The 19,113-nt window shown below is 44.3% G+C and overlaps 1 protein-coding gene across 3 annotated transcripts in view; it reads right to left on the bottom strand.

Moving 5' to 3' along the window:
* Positions 1 to 18,808, bottom strand: part of TNNI3K (TNNI3 interacting kinase) — a 340,568-nt gene extending 321,760 nt beyond the window's left edge. Inside the window, exons 1-4 of one of the 3 annotated variants that reach the window (XM_078156719.1) lie at positions 18,678 to 18,808; positions 17,965 to 18,073; positions 3,524 to 3,609; positions 679 to 776 (exon numbers count right to left, since the gene is read on the bottom strand). In XM_078156719.1, coding sequence (XP_078012845.1) covers positions 679 to 776; positions 3,524 to 3,609; positions 17,965 to 18,073; positions 18,678 to 18,717 — 333 coding nt within the window. In that variant the 5' untranslated portion in view covers positions 18,718 to 18,808. The remainder of the gene's footprint in view (positions 1 to 678; positions 777 to 3,523; positions 3,610 to 17,964; positions 18,074 to 18,677) is intronic. The other 2 variants (XM_078156718.1, XM_020968575.2) reach the window with 2 other exon arrangements.
* Between the last annotated feature and the right edge of the window lie 305 nt (positions 18,809 to 19,113).

Here is a 19,113-nt window from a genome sequence, read left to right as displayed (position 1 = left end):
AGGTTGAATTCCTTTACCTGTCATTCAAGGCTTTCCAGAATACAGCCTGTCCCAGCCTGCCTCTCCAGCCTTATCCACTGTAATTGCCTCCCATGCAGGCACTCTCTGCCACTTTCTGCCTCTGTGACCTTGAGAAAGTAACTTCAGATTTGGGGCTTCGGTTTCCTCTTCTGGCTTACCATAAGGCCCTTTCTTGCTCTGTAGACAGGTCCCTCTGCCAGCTGAGAGGCAGGGTGGCAGAGGGGATACCTAGCCAGCCTTGGATCCAAGAATAATGTCTCCTTCCCCAGTCTCTGGGTAATCAGGGCCTCTGCACCTCGTACCACAGAAACTTCTTGAGGCAAGTTTGTAGACCAAGGGAATTGGGGGAATTTCTGGAGCTCTAGAGGAGCATCTTTAAGAGGAACTGAAGGGAAAAGAGCACCCTGAATGTGAAGAGAACGAGGGTGCCCCAGTGACAGAGCCAGGAACTTCAGGATGGTGACCCACAGCCCAGGGTTATGCCTGCCGGTGAATACAAAGGATCGGATGGACCAAGTCTCAGGGCTCTCTCTGCACTAGAGGATTATGGGACAGTATATCTTCCCCAGGCCTGTGGTAGACTAGAAAGGGATGGCTCATTCTGTCCCCACCCCCCAGGCTCCCCATGCATTATTAACAGACACAAAAATATCTTACCATATAAACCGCCAAGTGCAGAGCTGTAAACCCATTTCTTGTTAGACGAGATGGGCGCAGCCCTTTTAACATGAGGCTTCTCACATGAGACTTGTTGCCTTTGATGAGAAAACAGAAGGAGTCTGATTAAGTACAAAAGGCTAAAGATGAGCTAGACGCTCAATAAGTGTTCATTGCGTGGAAGTCAGCCATCTTCTTTTTAGGTCCTACTAATCCTGGGTCCCTTAAATGGAACAAATCCTCAGGTCTGAAAGCCCCCCTTATTTGGTGCTTTTATGCACTGGGCCTCCTTAGCCGTTTGTTGATCAGGTTTATCTTAATTTAGGTAAAGGAGAAAACAGACCTAGGACATACTGGCAAGTGTTGCTTGGGAAGTCATGGGGAGGAGAGCCAAAGTCAGGTCACAGTGATCCAGGTGGCTCCATCATACATCTCCACTGTCTGAAACACAAAGAGCTTCCACTCTCTTTCCTAAAAGCTCTATCAGTCCTCCAACTAGGTATGAGTACACAAATTACTGAAGGCATTTGGGCTTGAGGTGGAAGAAAGAGTAAGTGGGGAGGGTCCAAGTTCAGAGGCAGAGAACTGGGGGGAGGGATGGAGAAGGGCAAGACAAAGGGATGGTCTTGTGCCAGTTCTCTTAATGGCTTTCATTTTCTCCCTACCTTCTGAATAGGCATGAAGTGTTCTAAAAATGCCTACCACACCTTTCCATCTTTTCGTTTTAATTTCTCTACTGCTCTTCTATTGTGCTACCTTCTTCCCTGTCCAGTTCCCCAAGTGTCACATTGGTGAAGAGGTCTGAGGATATAATCAAAAGGAGGTGGTGTGCTCTCAGGTGGAGAGTGTTGTCAGAGCAACAAGATTGCTTAGCCAGGAACTGGGCTAAGTCTGGGGGATACAAATGAGAACAAATGACAGTGTCTGTCCTCAAGGAGCTAACAGTCTGATGGGAGAGACAGCCTGCAAAAAATGATGCACAAACAAGGTAAAGGCAGGAAAGACTGGAGATGATCTCAGAGTAAAGGCACTACAAGTGAGGAGGGTGGAGAAAGGCTTCTTGTAGAAAATGAGATTTTAGCCGGGACCTGAAGGAAGGCAGGGTAACCCAGAGGTGGGGATGAGGAAGGAAAGAACCGCTGGCATGGGGCACAGTCAGAGGTATTGGCCAGGCCAGGACTGGGATTGGATGGTCAGGACACAGAATGACAGAGTGGGGTGTGTGTGTGTGTGTGTGTGTGTGTGTGTGTGTGTGTGTGTGTGTGTGTGTGTGGAGGAGGGGGAGGGTCAGAAAAGATCTAGCTCAGATTTCCACACGACTCCAAGAAGGAATCTTTCCACCCTCTGCTTAAAGAGCTTCTCTGAGAGGGAAGCCAAAGAGCTCTCATTAGGAGCGTTTTCTTCACCATTTACTCAAATTTGCCTCTTTGCAGCTTATTCTCATTGCTGCCAGGAACTAAGCGGACCATATCCAATTGTACTTCCCCGTAATGACCCTTCAAGTACTGGGAAGAAGGGAGCATGCTCCCAAGCCCCCATGTGTTCCTCTCTGTGATAAATATCCCGGGTTTTCCAACACGCCTCCTATGGCAGAGTCTCCAGCCTCTCGTGTTCCTGGTCACCCTTCTCTGAATGTGTTCTGGCCTTTCAGTGGCAGACATGGATGGATTTGAGAGTCGTGTAAGCCAAGTGGGATCCAGGGCTTCCTTGAAAGAGTTGGTGAAAACTTCCCTTTCTGCTGTCTCCCTCCCCCATTTCAAAGATGCATGTTTTAATTGGCCTCCCTGACTGAATACTCCTTCCCCATCCAAACTGATTGTTCTGAACCTCAGATGGGACCACCTATCATTGCTGTAAGCAAAAACTCCCCGGGGCTGCCCCTCATTATCCTCAGGAGCAAATGGAAACCCTCGGTTTGTCTTTTAAAGCCCTTCCTAAGCCTGTATTTTCCTGCCTTTCCAATCTTCTCCCATCCTGCTCTGCTCTTCATTCTCTGCAGTCCAGTGATATTGGCCTCCTGGCTATCCTTCTAACAGGAAACTCCACATCTCAGGTTTGGTGTTTTCGCTGTCTCCCATGCCTGGAATTCTCTGTCCTCCTCTCCCTCTCTTCAGCTTTCTTCAGGTCTCTGCAAGAAGCTTTTCCTAATGCTCCTTCGTCTTGGTGCCGCCCCTTTGCGGATATTCTCCAAGGTCTACACCAGTTTGCCTTTGTCTCCGGCATCAGACTGGGAGCTCTTTGGAAGGGGGGAGGGAGCTGTTTGTCTCTCTCCTTTCTTTGCAGCCCCAGGCTATTAGAATGTGTTCTACTGGTCAGGGCTGTTCCCCTAGATCATGGAGCCTTCACTCTGAGACTTGCGCTTGCCTCTTCTGTATATGTCCTAGAGTGGCTTATTTATGTCTGGTCTCCTGCCATTAGAGCATGCTCCCAGAAGGCAAGGACTGCTCTTGGTTTCCTTCGTTCTCCCTGTCCTTATTAAGATTCCTGGCTCAAGGTGAACCATTAATACATGTTTGCTGATTGACTGCATGACAACATTTTGGGTTAAGACTTTAAATGTCTCTGAGTTTAAGATCTGCCTTTTCCTTAACTGGCAAGCACAATTTTTTTTTGGAGGGGGAGGAAAACAATGTGCTTTAGTTTCCCAATAATCACTGGTTTGGGACACATGGCCGCTTCAACTCAGAACTAAATCAAATGGACCAATGGCCTATTGGTTTGCACCACAACTAAGTGTCACTGACGTCTGAAGGGACAAAGCCAGGGACCAGAATGGGCTCATAGTCGGCTCAGCACTGAGGGAGTGATCACTGAGGAAGGGGAGAGTGGCGCTCAAGGTACTCACCACCACAAATGCAGCCCAGATGAAGTAAAGACAGCCCGTTTTCCGTGCGGTAATTTAAGTTGACTTTGCTGAAGGCTTCATCAGAGCTGCAAAGAGATTGGACAGATGATCACATATTTAATCTTTCAGTATATTGTCTTTCATTTGGAAAATTACAGAAGGGAAACGTGTTACTAAACTGCAGAAGCACTATTCCCTCCTCGTTGTTACCTTTCTGCACGCAGAAATGGCCCCTCCCCATGTAAAAGGTTAGACATTAGAGAAGACTGGAGATGTGAGCAGAGATGAGTTACTTGTATCTCTAATCAGGCTTATTTCCCTGTTACCATCTCTGTTTCTGCATCTACCCCTTTCTTTTTGACGATGTCTTCTATTTACATAGTATATATCACATATGCACGCTTGCACTTGGTCTCCACAAAGGATTATCAGCTCCCTGAGGGCAGGCACATTGTGTTTACCTTTCTTTCTATCTCCAGTGTTGGCACCATGCCAGGCACCAAGTAAGCACTTAAAATTCACCAATAGATTCCTCCCACTTTTCATTGAAGCTCTTCAAGGGAGGGGCAGGTGAACAGTAAATGTTAGAAAAGGTGAATGTCTTTTTTCCAAGACATAGAAACTGCACACACAGAGTCTAGAATTGCCATTTCTTTGGGGTAGGAAACTCCTTGGGAAGGAAATTCCCTTTACCAATGCAGATTGGGATCTGCTCTTCAACTCAGAGTCTGAGAACAACGTTTGGAAATGATTTGTCCAAGGTCACACTACCTTTAGGTGCTGGAACCTAAGGCTGGTTCTCTACCACTAGGCTTCTCTGCCTCTAATGCTGCCCACATTGAAACATAGAAGTATGTGGGTATGCATGTACATTCATGCCTATATGGATATTATATGAGTGATAGACCGCCTTCTGAGACCAAAGGCTCTGTTACCATCCTGAAATTGGAGGGCTTTTTAAATAGGCTGGAGACAAGCTAGTATTGACTTGGGAGGCTGAAAGTCTGATGGATGTTGCTGGAAAATGCCAAAGGAGGCCCCTTACCAGAAGGGGTGAAAAACTTGAGCTTTGGGTCCCCTTCCAAAGGCTGCCAGAAGCTCCCTAGGGCCATCTTATGGGGGAGGAAAAGGCGGAGAGAGTTCTTTTTTGGGGGGGGCATAAAGGCAAAAGTTTCATTAGTGAAATCTTTTACATAATTCCTTTCTTACTCAGACCTTTTAGGAAGTTATAGTGCTTCTGTCAAAGCAATACAGAATTTGGAGTCAGAGCACCAGGGTTCAAATCCCAAATAGGTTACTTACTACTTATGTGACCTTGGGCAAGTCAATTAACCTTCATCTGCCTTAGGTTGTTGGAAGGAAAAAAAATGAGATATTTGTATGACCCTTTGTAAACCTTAAAGAACTATATGAATGCTCATTAATATTATTATTAATTAGCATGAGTTACATGAAAATTTAGAATAGATGACCTTTCCCATGCCTTTCACTTCTAAAGCAATGATCCTTAATCAAAATTAACCCCTGCCTTATATAACCTTATAAATCTTGACCTATTCAGGGTATAAAGATAACGGATTTTAGATAGAATTCGTAATGTTTTTGATTTTATTCTTTTTCCTTGACATCTCAGTAAGCACCCTTTTGAAATGACTCATATTTATGTCTATCACTCACATAATATCTATATAGGCATAAATGTACACATGTACATGGATATCCACATAATTATATTGAGTTCAAATCTGACTTCAGACACTTACTAGCTGTGTGACCTTGGGCAAGTCATTTAACCCTGTTTGCCTCAGTTTCCTTATCCCCACCTTGTAATTCCCTATAACAGCTGAGTCACGGGTCCAGACAAACAACATTCTATGGTAAATTGGAGGCCGTTCTTGCTTAATTCCATTCTGTGGGTCCCCTTGAGTTCTCTGGGCTGAATTTGGAGACCTGGGTTTATATTTACAGGATGGAGCCAGATTACTTGTCTGAATCCTTCTGTTCTAGGGCCTTCCAGCCAAGCTAAGCATTGTCTCGCCCTTGGGGGAGAAGGCTAAGGAGCTGGCTAGGAGGCATTCTTCTCCTTTCTCTCTTTTTTCTGAAAAGCCCAGGGAGTCTGTGTTGTTTCATGCTCAGTCAGTCCTCATTAGGACTCTGAGAGGTACTAATTATAACCCATCCTAATCCTCTTTATGGGAAAAAGGAAAATCTGTGCTTTATATTTTTAGGTTATTGTGAAAAATACCTTTTCCATTAGGTAAGAATCATTTTAAAAGAATTAAATTGCATTGAAAGGAGGCTGTTCCCCCTATATCCCACTTCCCCACTTGAGTAGACAGGGTCACAGAAGGCTCAAAAAGCCTAAAGGAGGCTTGAAGGTGCTCGTCTACAACTCCACAACAACCTGTAAGAGTTCGCTGACCAACTGGACAAGATGTTAGGGCCTTGGCACAGAAAAGAGCCGGCAAAGCCCGAGCGAAGCAGGCCACCCCACTAATTATCCCGACCTCATGCCCCTCAGCAGAGAGTGACGCCCAATGGGAGAGCTCCCCCTCTTGTGGAGTCTTCCAGTCTGTGCTTCATGACACTCAACGAAAGTGAGCCCACGGCCTCTCATGGAAGCCCATTCCTTTTGGGACCGCTCTGACCAGAAAGAAGCTCCCTTCTCCGAGGCAACACCTCCCTCTCTGCAAAGTCTATCCATTCCACCTGTTTTCTTTTTCCTTCCTTTCTCCAGACTAAAGGTCTCCATGTCCTTTGATCAATCTTGAAAAGGTAGAATCTCGAGGTTCTTCTCCAGCCTAGTTACTTTCTGTTCTGCTCCAGTCAGTCAACGGACTTTTGTAGAATATGGCGCCCAGAAATAGATGCACCATTCCAGGAGTGAGCTAGCAAGGCCAAGCTAGGGAGCAAACAGCTCCTTCCCATGAGGAACTCTGCCTCTCTGAAAGTAGGTCAAGATTCTGTTGGCTTTTCTGGCTGATATCAGATTGCTGACCTATTGAATTTATGATGCACGAAAACCTCCCTTTTTCACAGAAACTGCAGTCTACAAGAAGCTAGGGGGTACCCCAGTGCACTGAGTGCCAGACCTTGAATCAGGAAGACTTGAGATCCAATCTGACCTGAGATTCTTCCTAGCTATGTGGCCTTGGGCAAGTCAGTTAACCTCTGCCTACCTCAATCTCCTCATCTGTAAAATGGGGATCACAATGTACCTCCCTCCCAGGATTGTTGTCAGGATCAAATAACATAATCATCGTAGCATGCCTAGCACAGTTCCTGGCACATGTTGGTGCTAGATACATGTTGGCTGCTCTCAACATCATTATTACTGCATTTGTCCTTGTCTACTTGGCTGTTTATATACAGCAGAGTGGCCAGAACACAAGATTTGGGATATGGATGAGCTAGCTTTGAATCAGGTTCTTAATAATTAGGAGACAATAGGCGGGACATTTAAGCTCTCAGAGCCTCAATTTCCCCATCTGAAAAATGGAGAACTACAGCATCTACCTGTCAGGGTCATGGTGAGGATCACATAGGAAGTGCTTTATTTTATTTTATTTTATTTTATTTTATTTTATTTTATTTTATTTTATTTTATTTTGGTAAACCTTAAAGTATGACCCAATTTCAGTTATGGGAGAGTGTGTGTGTGTTTGATATTTTGAACTCAAACATAAGGTTTCACCCCAGTTGCTATCAAAATCCATGGTATTTTGCAGGTCCTTTGTTCTAAGCTGTTAAGATATATCTGGCTCCTGACTCTCTCAGATCACATGTTAGCTCTACCTCCCAGCCTTGAGCTATTTGCAAGTCTGATAAGCAAGGCATCTATGCCTTCATCCAAATCATTTATGAAAATGTGAGTCCAGAGATTAATTTTCTGCTTGAGCTGGGAAGGAAAGAAGGGAAAAGCAGAGGTGTTGGTTAAAAGCTGGGAGCATGCTCTCCCTAGGGGAGATAGGCAGGCTGTGCCCAAAGGTTCCACAGGGAATCCTGTCCCCACCTTCCTTGCCTTTTCCACCTTGTCCATCAGACGCTGGAGCTGAGCATCCTTGCTGCTAGAGAGGGTGGCAGCTTCAGGAAGCTTGAAAGCTCACTCCTTTTCCTCCCGGCTGATTTGTGCTGCACATGCTCTGAGCTTACTATCCCAACTCCTGCCAGTTGAATTTAGCAGGCTAGGTCATCAGAATTCAAGGGCTGTTTGTCCCTTCAGGGACCAAAGGGGAACCTAGAATGGTTGAGTGGCCGTATTTCCAACCCTATAGCTTGCCAGTCCACCTCACTCCCCCCCCACACACCATGACTGTAGATTTATATCTATTAACCAGTCAGACTTGGCTTTTACCAATGGGTATTTACTACAGTGGTATAATTGGCCTCCCAAATCTCCTCTGCCCCAGAAGTCTGTGACTCACTTTCTCACCAGTACATGCAGCATCCATGTCCCAGGAAAGTGAGCTCAAGCTTGAAGCTCACACAGCCAAAGGTAGCAGCACACAGCACCTGTTTGGGGAGGTCCTTCCTCCCCTGATGGCCCGCTGCTCATGATGCAGCACCTAGGCTTTTCTCTAGGACTCCTGGCAGCCTGGAAGCTGCCTTTCTTTGGGGTGTTTATTTTCCTTGTGGTTTCCAGTGTAATACAGACACAGCATCGGCTGTTCTTGGGTGTTGCTAGGAACACCCAAATCCTTTGAACTGCCAAATTTCTCTAGCAATTCCTGTTCCAGAGGTGGGAGGGGAGATACCAAGGTCAGGGTCAAGGCCCTGGCTGGAGCTCTTCTCCCCATGCCGAAAGAGATTCCCATGTTTTAGACATCTCACATCCTCATTCCATGGAGTGATCCCTCCCATATTTGAGCCATTTCCCAGTTTGATAAGCACACCACCCAAGAGTGTGTTGGTAAATGTTTATCAGCTGGGTCTCTGGAAACATAATTTCAAGCTTAATCTGAATTATTAATATTTTCTCCATTACTTTTTTAAGTCTAGAAAATCAGCAAAGCAATAAATGAAGACCTGATCTGTAGCATTTGCTAATTTCTGATGTGTAAATGGTAAGACTGAAAGTTCAGCAGTAAGCTTCCAAAACCCAAGTCAAGGTGGCTCTGGAATATCCCTGATGCCGTCTTTGGCTATGGTATGACCAAGTCCCTCTGTCAATCCGAAGTCATCATGGCAAACCTGATTGAAATACCTTTGATCGGTTGATTAATAGATTTAAGGAGAGATTATCAGGTCATATCTCAGGTCAGAAATGTGGTCATGGGATAAGTGGAATAGGGTGATTGCCTAATAGACTTTATAGAACCTAGCCCTTGCACTTTCGTGTGGATTCCCTTCTCTGCCCCCACTGATTGTCTAGTTATAAATTCTTATGTGGCATTTGGTAGTAATTACCAGCATTCATATATACTTTAATGTGGACAAAACTTTTTAGAAATATTATCTTATTTTATTCTCACTACAACCCTAGGAGGTAGGTGCTAGTATCATTCCCATTTAGCAGATGAGGTTACTGAGGCAGAGAAAGATTAAGTGGTTTCCCCAGAGTCACACAGCTAATCTGGTAGATGTCTGAAGTCATATTTGAACTCTGGTCTTCCTGACTCTAGATCCAGCATTCCATACACTTTGCCACCTAGCTGACTCTCCCCTCCCTCTCAAAAACAAAATAAAACAAAACAAAAGAAAACAGCCCCTGTCCTCAAAGAGTGGCATTTCTATTGGTTAGAAGCAACATATACACAGATAAGTAAACCCAAGGCATAGACGCAATCATTTACAAGGCAAAGGCGTATGTCTGAATTAAAGGCAGTTCTTGACAGGAGTTCCAGAGGGCATAATAGGAAAGATTGCATAAGATTTCAGGGATGGGGATGACATTGATGGTCCTGGAGAACAAGGGGCAGTGGAGAGGGAAGGAAGGTCAAGGCAGCCTATGAAGACCAGTAACAAGTATCCTGAGTGGAGCCGGGAGGCAATAGCTTATCATGCCCTTCTCCATAGCAAATGCAATACTGACGACACAACAGAGATGGAAAGAAGAGAGAGGAGGAGTGCTCACACAAAGCCAGCCAAGCAGGTGCCCCATCTCTGGTCCTGTCTAAAACACAATGAAAGCAGGGGTTCGTCTGGTTCTGGGTCCATGGGGGCAGTGAAGCATGTTTGGTGTGCCCCCCATCCTCCAGGTCAGCCATTCCCTGCTATTCACTCTAATACTGAGCAGATTATTTCTCTTTTTTTTTTTCCTTTTAATGACCATACCCGACTATACCTGGCTTCCTACTTCCGCTCGAACATGAATTTTAAAATCGTGGATTTGTTTCCCAAACTAACCTTTTCCTCCCTCTGGTTGGGTGGTCTGTGGTATCTAGGCACTAAAATATCAAATCTTTTTTCTCCTTCTAGTGCTCTTCAGTAAATGTTCTCTGCCATCCCTGCCCCTCCCCCCCATTTGACTTTCCTGAATATAGCTTTACTGCATGAAGATGTCCCCCTGACTCTTTTTACTGATTCTGTCTTTTGGAAGGAAGCGTGTTGTCCCATGGCCATAGCTCAGTCCTGAGTCTGTCTCACAGGATGAAATGAAAGGGGCTCTTCCCCGTCCATGAGGAGCTTTATTACCCGCACGTGACAACTTTCTTTCTGGAGATCCATGAGCTTTTCTTGCTGACCCTCTTCCTGGATATTGCCTCTGCTGGTCTACACCATCCTTTGTTGTACCTATAGTTTTCTGTGGGAATTGGTTTGGCAAACCTATATTAGCAGTTTTGTCTTCCTTTCTCCTTCTCTTGACCATCCTCTTCATTTGATTTCCAAGACTACTGCCAATTGTGTTCTTACTATCCTTCTACAATGTCTCAAAAGTCTATTTGTGTAGGAATTAAGGTACTAGAATTCTCTCATGCTTTCCACCATCTTTGCTTCGCTCAAGTAGCCCCTACCTAGTGAGTGTCCCTCTTACTCTGACCAGGAGTAAAAATACTCAGTGTACTTTGCCATAATACACATAATTGCTGATGTTTAGACAGGATTTTACAAGCCCCATAGAGCCATTAGCAGAACCATGCTGGTACCCAATGCAGTATTGGGTATAGGCATTATTTCTCCCACATAATGAATAAAGATTGGAAACACAGAGAAGTCAAGGAGTTGACCTGAGATACCAAAGCTAGGAAGTAATAGAGCCAACATTCTGACCCAGGCCTCTTGATTTTAAATTCTGATTTCTTTCTACTGTGCCAGAACTGTCATATTTAAACACAAATCCTTATTTTGTACTTATTTTAGCAGTATAAACATGACAGAATGTGAAATGTACAACTGGATGTAAAAAAGTTAAGAATTTAATTTATTTCTACCTTAAGAATATGTCTTAGAAAGGTGACTAATAAGCCTCTCTCATGATAACAACATTATTTTATCTAACCCAACTGTACCTTATTAGTTTTACAGCTACTCAACAGTACAATCATTGTGTCCCCAAAATGCACTTGTGTTAGGAATGAGGGCCCATTGTTTTACCCCATTTTTAACACACACAAATCTCCCTATGGCTGTGGGTGTGTGCTGGAGTCCATTTGAACGAGTTCAGAGAACTGACAGTTAAATTTTCCTCATGAGCATTTACATCTATGAAATCAAACACTACAAATCAGGTTTTGCCTTATTGAGTTGTAGATTGTCTAGACCTAAGAAAATGATACAAAAATGTTCATGCTGAAGAGGAACTGAAAAGTGTGTCTAGTGTACTTTTGTTTTTCCTCTTGGAGACTTGGTTGTGAAACATTTACTCGTCTGCCCATGGCTGTCCTGAAACAAACAAATGAAATAACTCCAAAACCAACAAAAGCCCAAAGAGGCAATCAGCACAGTGCTAGACCCCATCACACTCAGCACCTAGACAAAGATGACACAAAGTGAGAGTGGGAGTTGTTGAGGAGTTGTGAAAATTTGGCTCAATTTGGCCTGTCAGTGGAGCTGGTCCAACCATTCTGGAAAAAAAAAAATAGAATTATGGGAATGAAGTGACTAAAGTGTTCATACGCATTGTTGCAGAGGTTCCACTGTTATGGAGATTAGTGAAAGAAGTCAATGATAAACAAGAAAGGTCCCAAGTGTACCAACATATTTATATTCATATTAGTAGCAGCAAAAAACTAGAAATTAAGTAGATGTACACCAACTGGGGAAGGTCAAGAGGAGAGACAGATGATGAAGCTGATAAATACAAAGAAGCATGGGAAGATATATGAACTACTAGAAAGTATTGTAAGAACAACCAGGGCGATAATATGTTCAATGATTAAAAAAATAAGGAAAGAACAATGACAAAATAATTCGAACTTTAGTGACTTTTAGTGACCACGTTTGCCTTCAAAAAAGAGATGCCAAGTGAGATGACTTGCTCCCTTTTGCTAACATGGGTGCCTCCTGGCTATGGAACTCTAAGGCAACATCAGATTTTTTTGAAGACAAGGTTAGATTTTCTGAACTGTTTCTCTTCTTTATATATTTTATAACAAGGGATGGCTCTCTGGAAGGGGGAAGGTAATGGAACATTGAAGTATGTGGGCATTATTAAAAACAAAAGATCTATAAAATTTGCCTTAAAAATAAAAAAGCCAAGAAATATTTTCTTACCACATATAGAAATAGTGATCTCAATAGTTTCTTTTAGCTAGCATTAAGGAAGCTGGTGAAAAGGTTAAAAGAATGGTCCTAGAGACCCAATTCCCAGAAATGAGGGAGTATTCTCCCCTGTTCTCTACCCTGATCAAATCTGGCCCATTGTGTTCACTTGTGGCGCCACGTTTCATGAAGGCTGCTGATAAGCCCATAAGCATCCACCAGAGAGTGACCAGGATGGGGGAGGGCCTGGACCTCATGCCTATCAAGGAACAGTGGCAGGAAGTGGGGCTGCTTCACCTGGAGAAGACTTAGGGGAGGCACAAGACTTGTCTTCAGACATCTGGAGGGCTCTCATCTGGAAGAGAAATCCAACCTGTTCTGTTTGGTCACAGAAAGGAGACTTAGGGGAAAAGTGTAGAAACTGTGAAGAAGAAAACATGGGTTTGATTAAAATCAATTAAAAAGTAAGTAACTGGATGGATGGATGGATGGATGGATGGATGGATGGATGGATGGATGGATAGGGGGATAGAGAAAATAAACTTCCTAATAACTGGAGACGTGTGAAAGTGGCATGGGCCCTCCCGGGAAAGAGAATGTTTCTCCTCCATGGAGGTCTTCTAGCAAAGGCAAAATGGCCACTCATTGGTGGGATGGTAAAGAGGATTCTTAGCTTTAGGTCGGGCTAGAAAGTCTTTGCGTTTTCTTCCACCTCTACAGTTTTGTGATTCTCCTATTTTGGGCACATGACTAAATTTACTTTGCTACTAGAAGGGAAGAAATTAAAGGCCCTAAAAATAGCTTTAAGATGAGGTTGGCACGAAGTGAAAAGATTACTGAAAGGCAGTAAACCTAAATAGCTAATGAAGGTCATAGAGGACATGGGATGGGGCACCCCTACTGCCTTATGGCAGAGAGGTGGAAGAGTGTTGTATCCAAGATCAGATACAGTCTCTGTAGGGAATGTTTTAGCTTAATTGTTTTTCTTTGGAAAAAAGGAGAATTCAGTCTGGTGGTGGGTGGGATGGAACAGATGAAAAGATAGCAATAAAGCAGATTTTTAAAATATTAGCGAGACATGTCTGTTATTTCTTGATGTTTTGAAAGGTGGGGAAAAAGCCATTAAAAAAGCTATTTGTTTTCTTTTCTGATTGTCAATTCGCACCATCAGCTCTCCTGTTGAGGAGATAGCTCTTGCCTATTCCCCCCATGCTCTTCCCACACTTTGCCCACTTCTTACACATCTAATATCTCTTCATGCTGATGAAGTGAATCATCAGGAGACTAGACCCTAACGATATTTAGCACTTTAGATCCATCATAGTACATTTTTTGGCTCAACCTGAATAACTAGAATGGGATTTTTTTTTAATGGAAGTTACTTTTGTAGTTATATTTAGATACTAATTTTCATTTCCCATTGGCTTCTGGTGAAATGTTTCTGTTTTGATACATGCAATTAAAATATTCAAGATTTTAAAACCTATCATTCCTAGGAGAGAAATTTAATTTTCTCTCCTTTTGCCTGTTCTAAAGTAACAGCGTGTGTTGAGCTCACTGCCAATTGAACACCTCCCATGTATTCTAACATCCTAAGCCCAATTGACTTTCTAATTTCCCCTTACATTCACTGTCATCTGCCAGACCATCTAGTACCTTAGCAGATCCTAATGAGTTCATAGAGCTTGCCGGGGCATGGATGGAGTCTCTAATTAAAATGAAGCAGTTATGATGAATATATTGCTAATAATAAATTCCAGCAGAATGTAGTGTGGGCCATTAAAAATGGTGGTTCTGCAACCAAAGGTTACTTTCTTTCTTGTAGCATAATGAACCTATTTTTTAAAGACTTTACCTTTTACCCAGAAGAGTATGAAGTTTTGTGATCCAATTAAGCTTCTTTCTTATGACCCTCCCTGTTTTCCAACTGACATCTACTGTAACCCCAAATGGCTGCTTATTAAAATATGACACTCCAACAGTTGGCAAAAACTGACTGTGTCATACATAACTGTCCCAAATATTCAGAGACAGCTGCGTTTTTTATTAATTTAATAACTATAGATTTGAGATATTTGAAGGAAACTCAAAAAGGCAGAAAGAAGGTTATGAATTAGAGGGATAATGGAGGCACACTCCTGGGATCCCAAGGTTTTAGATATAGAGCTTCGAAGGGATATTCGAAGTCATCAAGGCCAGTCCCCTCATTTTAAATGAGCAAACTGATGCACAGAGACATCAAGTGACTTGCCCAAGGTCACCCAGTAAACGAATGAAGCAAGATTCAAACCCAGGTCTTCTTCCACCTCAGGTCTAGAGCTGTACCTTCTAAGGACACCACTTCTCCTAAGCTGAGGAAACTGAGGCTGCTAAGTGATTTACCTGGGGTCATAAAGCTAGCCAGGATCTGAAGCAGAGTTGATGCCAAGTCTGGCAATCGGTTCAAGAAACCCCCTTAATCCCCATGACCTGATGCCCAAAAGAGTTGTCAGAACTCTGGGAGCAGGTTTCTTGAACCTTCCACCCTGGCCTTCTGCAAGCCAGCCATGATTTTCTTGGGGTGGCAAACTGCCAGTCAATCAATAAGCATTGATAAAGCACCTACTGCATGCCAGACACTGGGCTGACCACTGGGGATACAAAGACGGTTCCTTTCTGAAGGATGCCACAGTCTAAAGTGGCAAAAGCGCACAAAAACGCTCTTCACACCAACCTACGTCAGCAATCCCTGGAGAAAGTCAGAGGGAAGGCAGCAGAAGAAAGGGGGACACAAGGCCATCTTTGGAAGGGCAGGTTTCAGCTGGGATTTGAAGGATGCCAGGGAAGGGGAACGGCAGGGTTCAGGCACAAGGGATAGGTTGTAAAGGTACCCTGCGCGGGGAGATGGAGCTGGAAGCAAGGAGGCCAGTGCACGTGTGTGAGTGTTTGTGTGTAAGTGTGGGAGTGTGTGTATGTGTGTAGGGGGTGTGGGGGGGTAGGTGTGTGGGTGTGGGTGTGTGTATGTGTGTGTGCAGGTGGGGTGGGGGGTACGTATGTGTGTGGGGGGTGTATGTATGTGTGTGTGTGTGGGTGGGTAGGTATGTGTGGGGGAGTGCTCTTGTGGGGGGGGTGGGTGTGGGTGTGGGTGTGGGTGGTGAGGTGTGTGTGTAGGTGTGTGTATGTGTGTGTGCAGGGGGGGTGGGGGGGTAGGTATGTGTGTGGGGGGGTGGGGGGGTAGGTATGTGTGGGGGAGTGCTCGTGTGTGGGGGGGGTGGGGGGTGAGTGTGGGTGTGGGTGGTTAGGTGTGGGGGGGGATGTGGGCGTGTGAGTGTGTGTGGAGGGGTGATATGGTTTTAGGAAGATCACTCCTTCAGCTGAGATGAGGGACTGAGGGCCTGCACCAGTATCTAGCACTGTCTGAGGAGAGAAGGGGCACATGAGACAGATTTAGGAAAGTAAATTCAACATAGCTGGGCAACTGATTGGGATTTTCTCGTGAGAAAATGTCCTATATTAATGATGATCAGAAGCTGCTCTGAAACTTAAGAGAAAGAGCTGTCTGGGGCATGAAGAAGTCATGATTTCTTCACAGTCACAACATGACAGAATTTGAACCCAGATCTTCTTGACTCTGATACCAACTTTCTGCTCTTTCCTTTTATCTCTCTGTTTACTTTTGAGGCAGCCTGGTGGTACCATGGATAGAATGCCAGGCCTGGAGTCAGGAAAATGTGAGTTCAAATGTGACTTCAGATACTTAGTAGCTGTGTGACCCTGAGTAAGTCACCTAACCCTTGTGCCTCAATTTCCTCATCTGTAAAATGATCTGGAGAAGGAAATGGCAAACCACTCCTGTATCTCTGCCCAGAAAACCCCAAATAAGGTCATGAAGAGTTGGACATGACTTAAATGACTGAATAACCCCAACTATCGATATCTATCTATCATCCATTAATTACCTGTCATCCACCTGTTATCATCTCTCTATCATCTAACTATCATTCATCAGACATGAATGAGTTGGGATTGGCTTCACTGGACAGTATGCCATCCTAATGAGGCAAAATCTTCATTGGAATATTGGGCCATTCGACATGACATGGACAGAGACCAGACCAGTGATTTCCTTCATAGAAGGAAGTCCCAGAGGAGGAAACTCCCTCCACCAACGCAGATCAATCAGGACTTTGTTGGCAGCCTATAATGTCTGAGAGATGCCAAGAGAACTGAGAGGGTTAGTGACTTCACCCATGCCAGCACGAGTCAGAAGCAGGACTCACACCCAGGCGCTCCCAGGTTGGCTCTCCACCCACTATGTCACACTGATGACACACACAGTCGGCGGGTCTGGGGGCTTCCCAGCGCCCGTGTCAGGATTATGAATATCGCCTTAGCCCGTAGAGGACGTCATCTGAAGCAATTCTTTCTCGGCCATAAATCAAGTCCATTTCTGGCTCTTATCAACTCTGTTGACAAAAGTCTTAAAAGTATTTTATCCACAGAGATTTTATTACCCAGATATGGGCACTGTATATATGTCAATGTGTCTGGGAGCTGTTTTGGCAAAGAAATAATGCTACCAAGTCCTTGGTTTGTACACGTTTTCTGAGAATAATAAAGGAAAATGGATTCTAACCCAACCCCAAGTTCTTGCTGTGGGCGCAGGGTAGGAATTGTGTATTTTTCAAAGGAACAAGGCTCAACGGCTGAACTTCCTCTAAGTTGGGCAGCCCGCCTCAGTGACACCTCTAGGATGCAGCCTGATTCTCTAAAAGATTTTTGGACCCAGGGGGTTCCTGCCCTTTACTTAGGTATTTTGTTCTTCCCAGAATTGTGATGCTACCCCCGACGCTTTTTTCTCCTGCTTCCACAGAATAAAATTGCTTGAAGCCCTTGGTGGATATGACGTGCTCTCGTGTGATCGGCCAGCAGTACCCATTTCCTGAAGATGAAAGGGTTTGTCAAAGTTGGACTTGCCTTAATCACTAAAGGAGGACAGTGTGGCCAATTTGCTGCCACCGTTAAGGAAGTGAGATCACACTTCTTGTGGCTGGTGTGGTTCACAGGAGAAGAACCATCCCAGAACGGGTTATTCAGAACAGGTGTCAACTGGGTTTTCCTGGCTTTCATGTTCCCCACTCCTTTCTATCTGCAACAGAGGGAGGAGAGGAGAGGGGAGGGGAGGGAAAGGGGAAAGGGGAAGGGGGAGGAGAAGAGAGGAGAGAGGAAAGTTCCTACAATTCTCTAAGATAATAAATTGAAGGAGAGTTGATCATCTGCATGGGAAGAGGGAGTTAGCTTATAGGGAAGGAAGCAAAATCACAAAGCAGAATGCGTCTAACAGAGCTGGAGTGCTGCATGGGGCAAACTGATGGGGGTCAGTGCCCAGGGCTTTACAGGACAGGCAGATGTGGACGGATTTGGATCTGTGTGAATGGAGGAAATAACGGCCGAATGATGTCAGTCCCCAGAGTCTGCGTGCCTGCCTTGCAGAGACGCTAGAAGGCTCAACTTTGATGATGTGGGTGAGGCACTCTGCAAAATGTCAGGTATTTTACCAACGTTGGCCATTGATCATTACGTCTCTGAGGCCAGCAAGAGAGCCGGCGTGATATAGTGGGACGACAGCCCTTCTGGGGTCGGGAAGCCCCTCCAGACCCTACCTCCGCACACACAAGATGCGGCCCCGCCTCTCCGAGCAGCTGCCCAAGACCCCACCTGCTGACGAGGTGGCAACATGCACCAGAGGAGGGAGTTTCCCCAGTGAGGGTTGACCCCGTTCAGAGGCGCGTCCCGTAAAGCGTCCTTGCAGGCCACCTTACCTAAAGGCGTGCTTGAGCTCTGACATCTCTTTGTCTTTGATACGCAGGTCATCTTCCAGCCTCTCTGTTATAATGATGTAGGATTCGCTGACTTTTTTCTTCCACTCATCTAGTAAAGGAAAACAAATGGGCCTGATTTGCGGTTGTGTTTTCCACAAAGCAGACACAGTTTATACCACACCAGTAATCAAAGCCTTGCTTTCCATACTTTATTCTACAATACCGAGTTTAGATCACTGATTTTGAATTTTAGATGCAGATGTTTGTATTTAAAATGCAGTCATACTGAATGGGAATAATTAAGACCTCATTTTATTTTGGATAATATATTTACTAAGAAAAATCGATTTTAGTTATTTCATTTGATTTTATTGCATTTTAATTATAGCAATCTCTGGTCTTAGAACTGAGTTTGAGATTTTTAAATACTAATTACTTAAGAATTAATTTTTTTTAAATCCCTAGATTCAGCAATATTCTAACTCAATTTCAATTACATTATGTCAGGTAATAAAACATTCACCTCCTATTTTTCCCCAAGAATTGTTTTTTTTGTTTGTTTGTTTCTGGGCTGACCTTTCAGAAAGAAATGAGTAGAGCTTATCTCATCATCCTAATCCTCCTAGGCAACATCTTAACCTTGACCTAAGACAGAAGAGCATGTCCCTGAGCCAATCTGCACATATTGCATTAGAAGAAAGTTGGCTAATTACCCGTGCAGGTTTGGGTCGGTCTGGATTTATAATTCCCCATCGGTTGGCTTTTTCGCCTTGGTCTCAGCAAAAGTCTCCCAGCACTGTGCTGTCTTGCTCCAGTATGTCGACAGTCCTGTTGAGAATGACTCTGATAGCCTGGCTAAAAATAAACCAGGAGCCAAGTGGAATGTCATGTCATGATGACAAAAGAATGAAACTGTGTGTGCCCTCAAGTGTAAAATAATAAAGGTAACTAATCAGTTTGCTTAAAAATGCGACATCCAAAAAATACATGGCACACCATTTAATGGGCTTATTTGCCTCCAACAATTGATTGACTTCCCATACTCACCTATTATGTGCTTTTTCTTATGCAGATAATGCTGAAAAGTGGTTTAGCTGTACCTAAGCCTTTCCAAAAAAAAAAAAGTCATTAAAGCAGCCTCTCTTCACC

Source organism: Phascolarctos cinereus, unplaced genomic scaffold, assembly GCF_003287225.1.
Source record: "Phascolarctos cinereus isolate Bilbo 61053 unplaced genomic scaffold, phaCin_HiC Scaffold_5;HRSCAF=322, whole genome shotgun sequence".
In the NCBI taxonomy this organism is placed as follows: domain Eukaryota; kingdom Metazoa; phylum Chordata; class Mammalia; order Diprotodontia; family Phascolarctidae; genus Phascolarctos; species Phascolarctos cinereus.
This window is presented reverse-complemented; position numbering and strand designations above follow the sequence as displayed.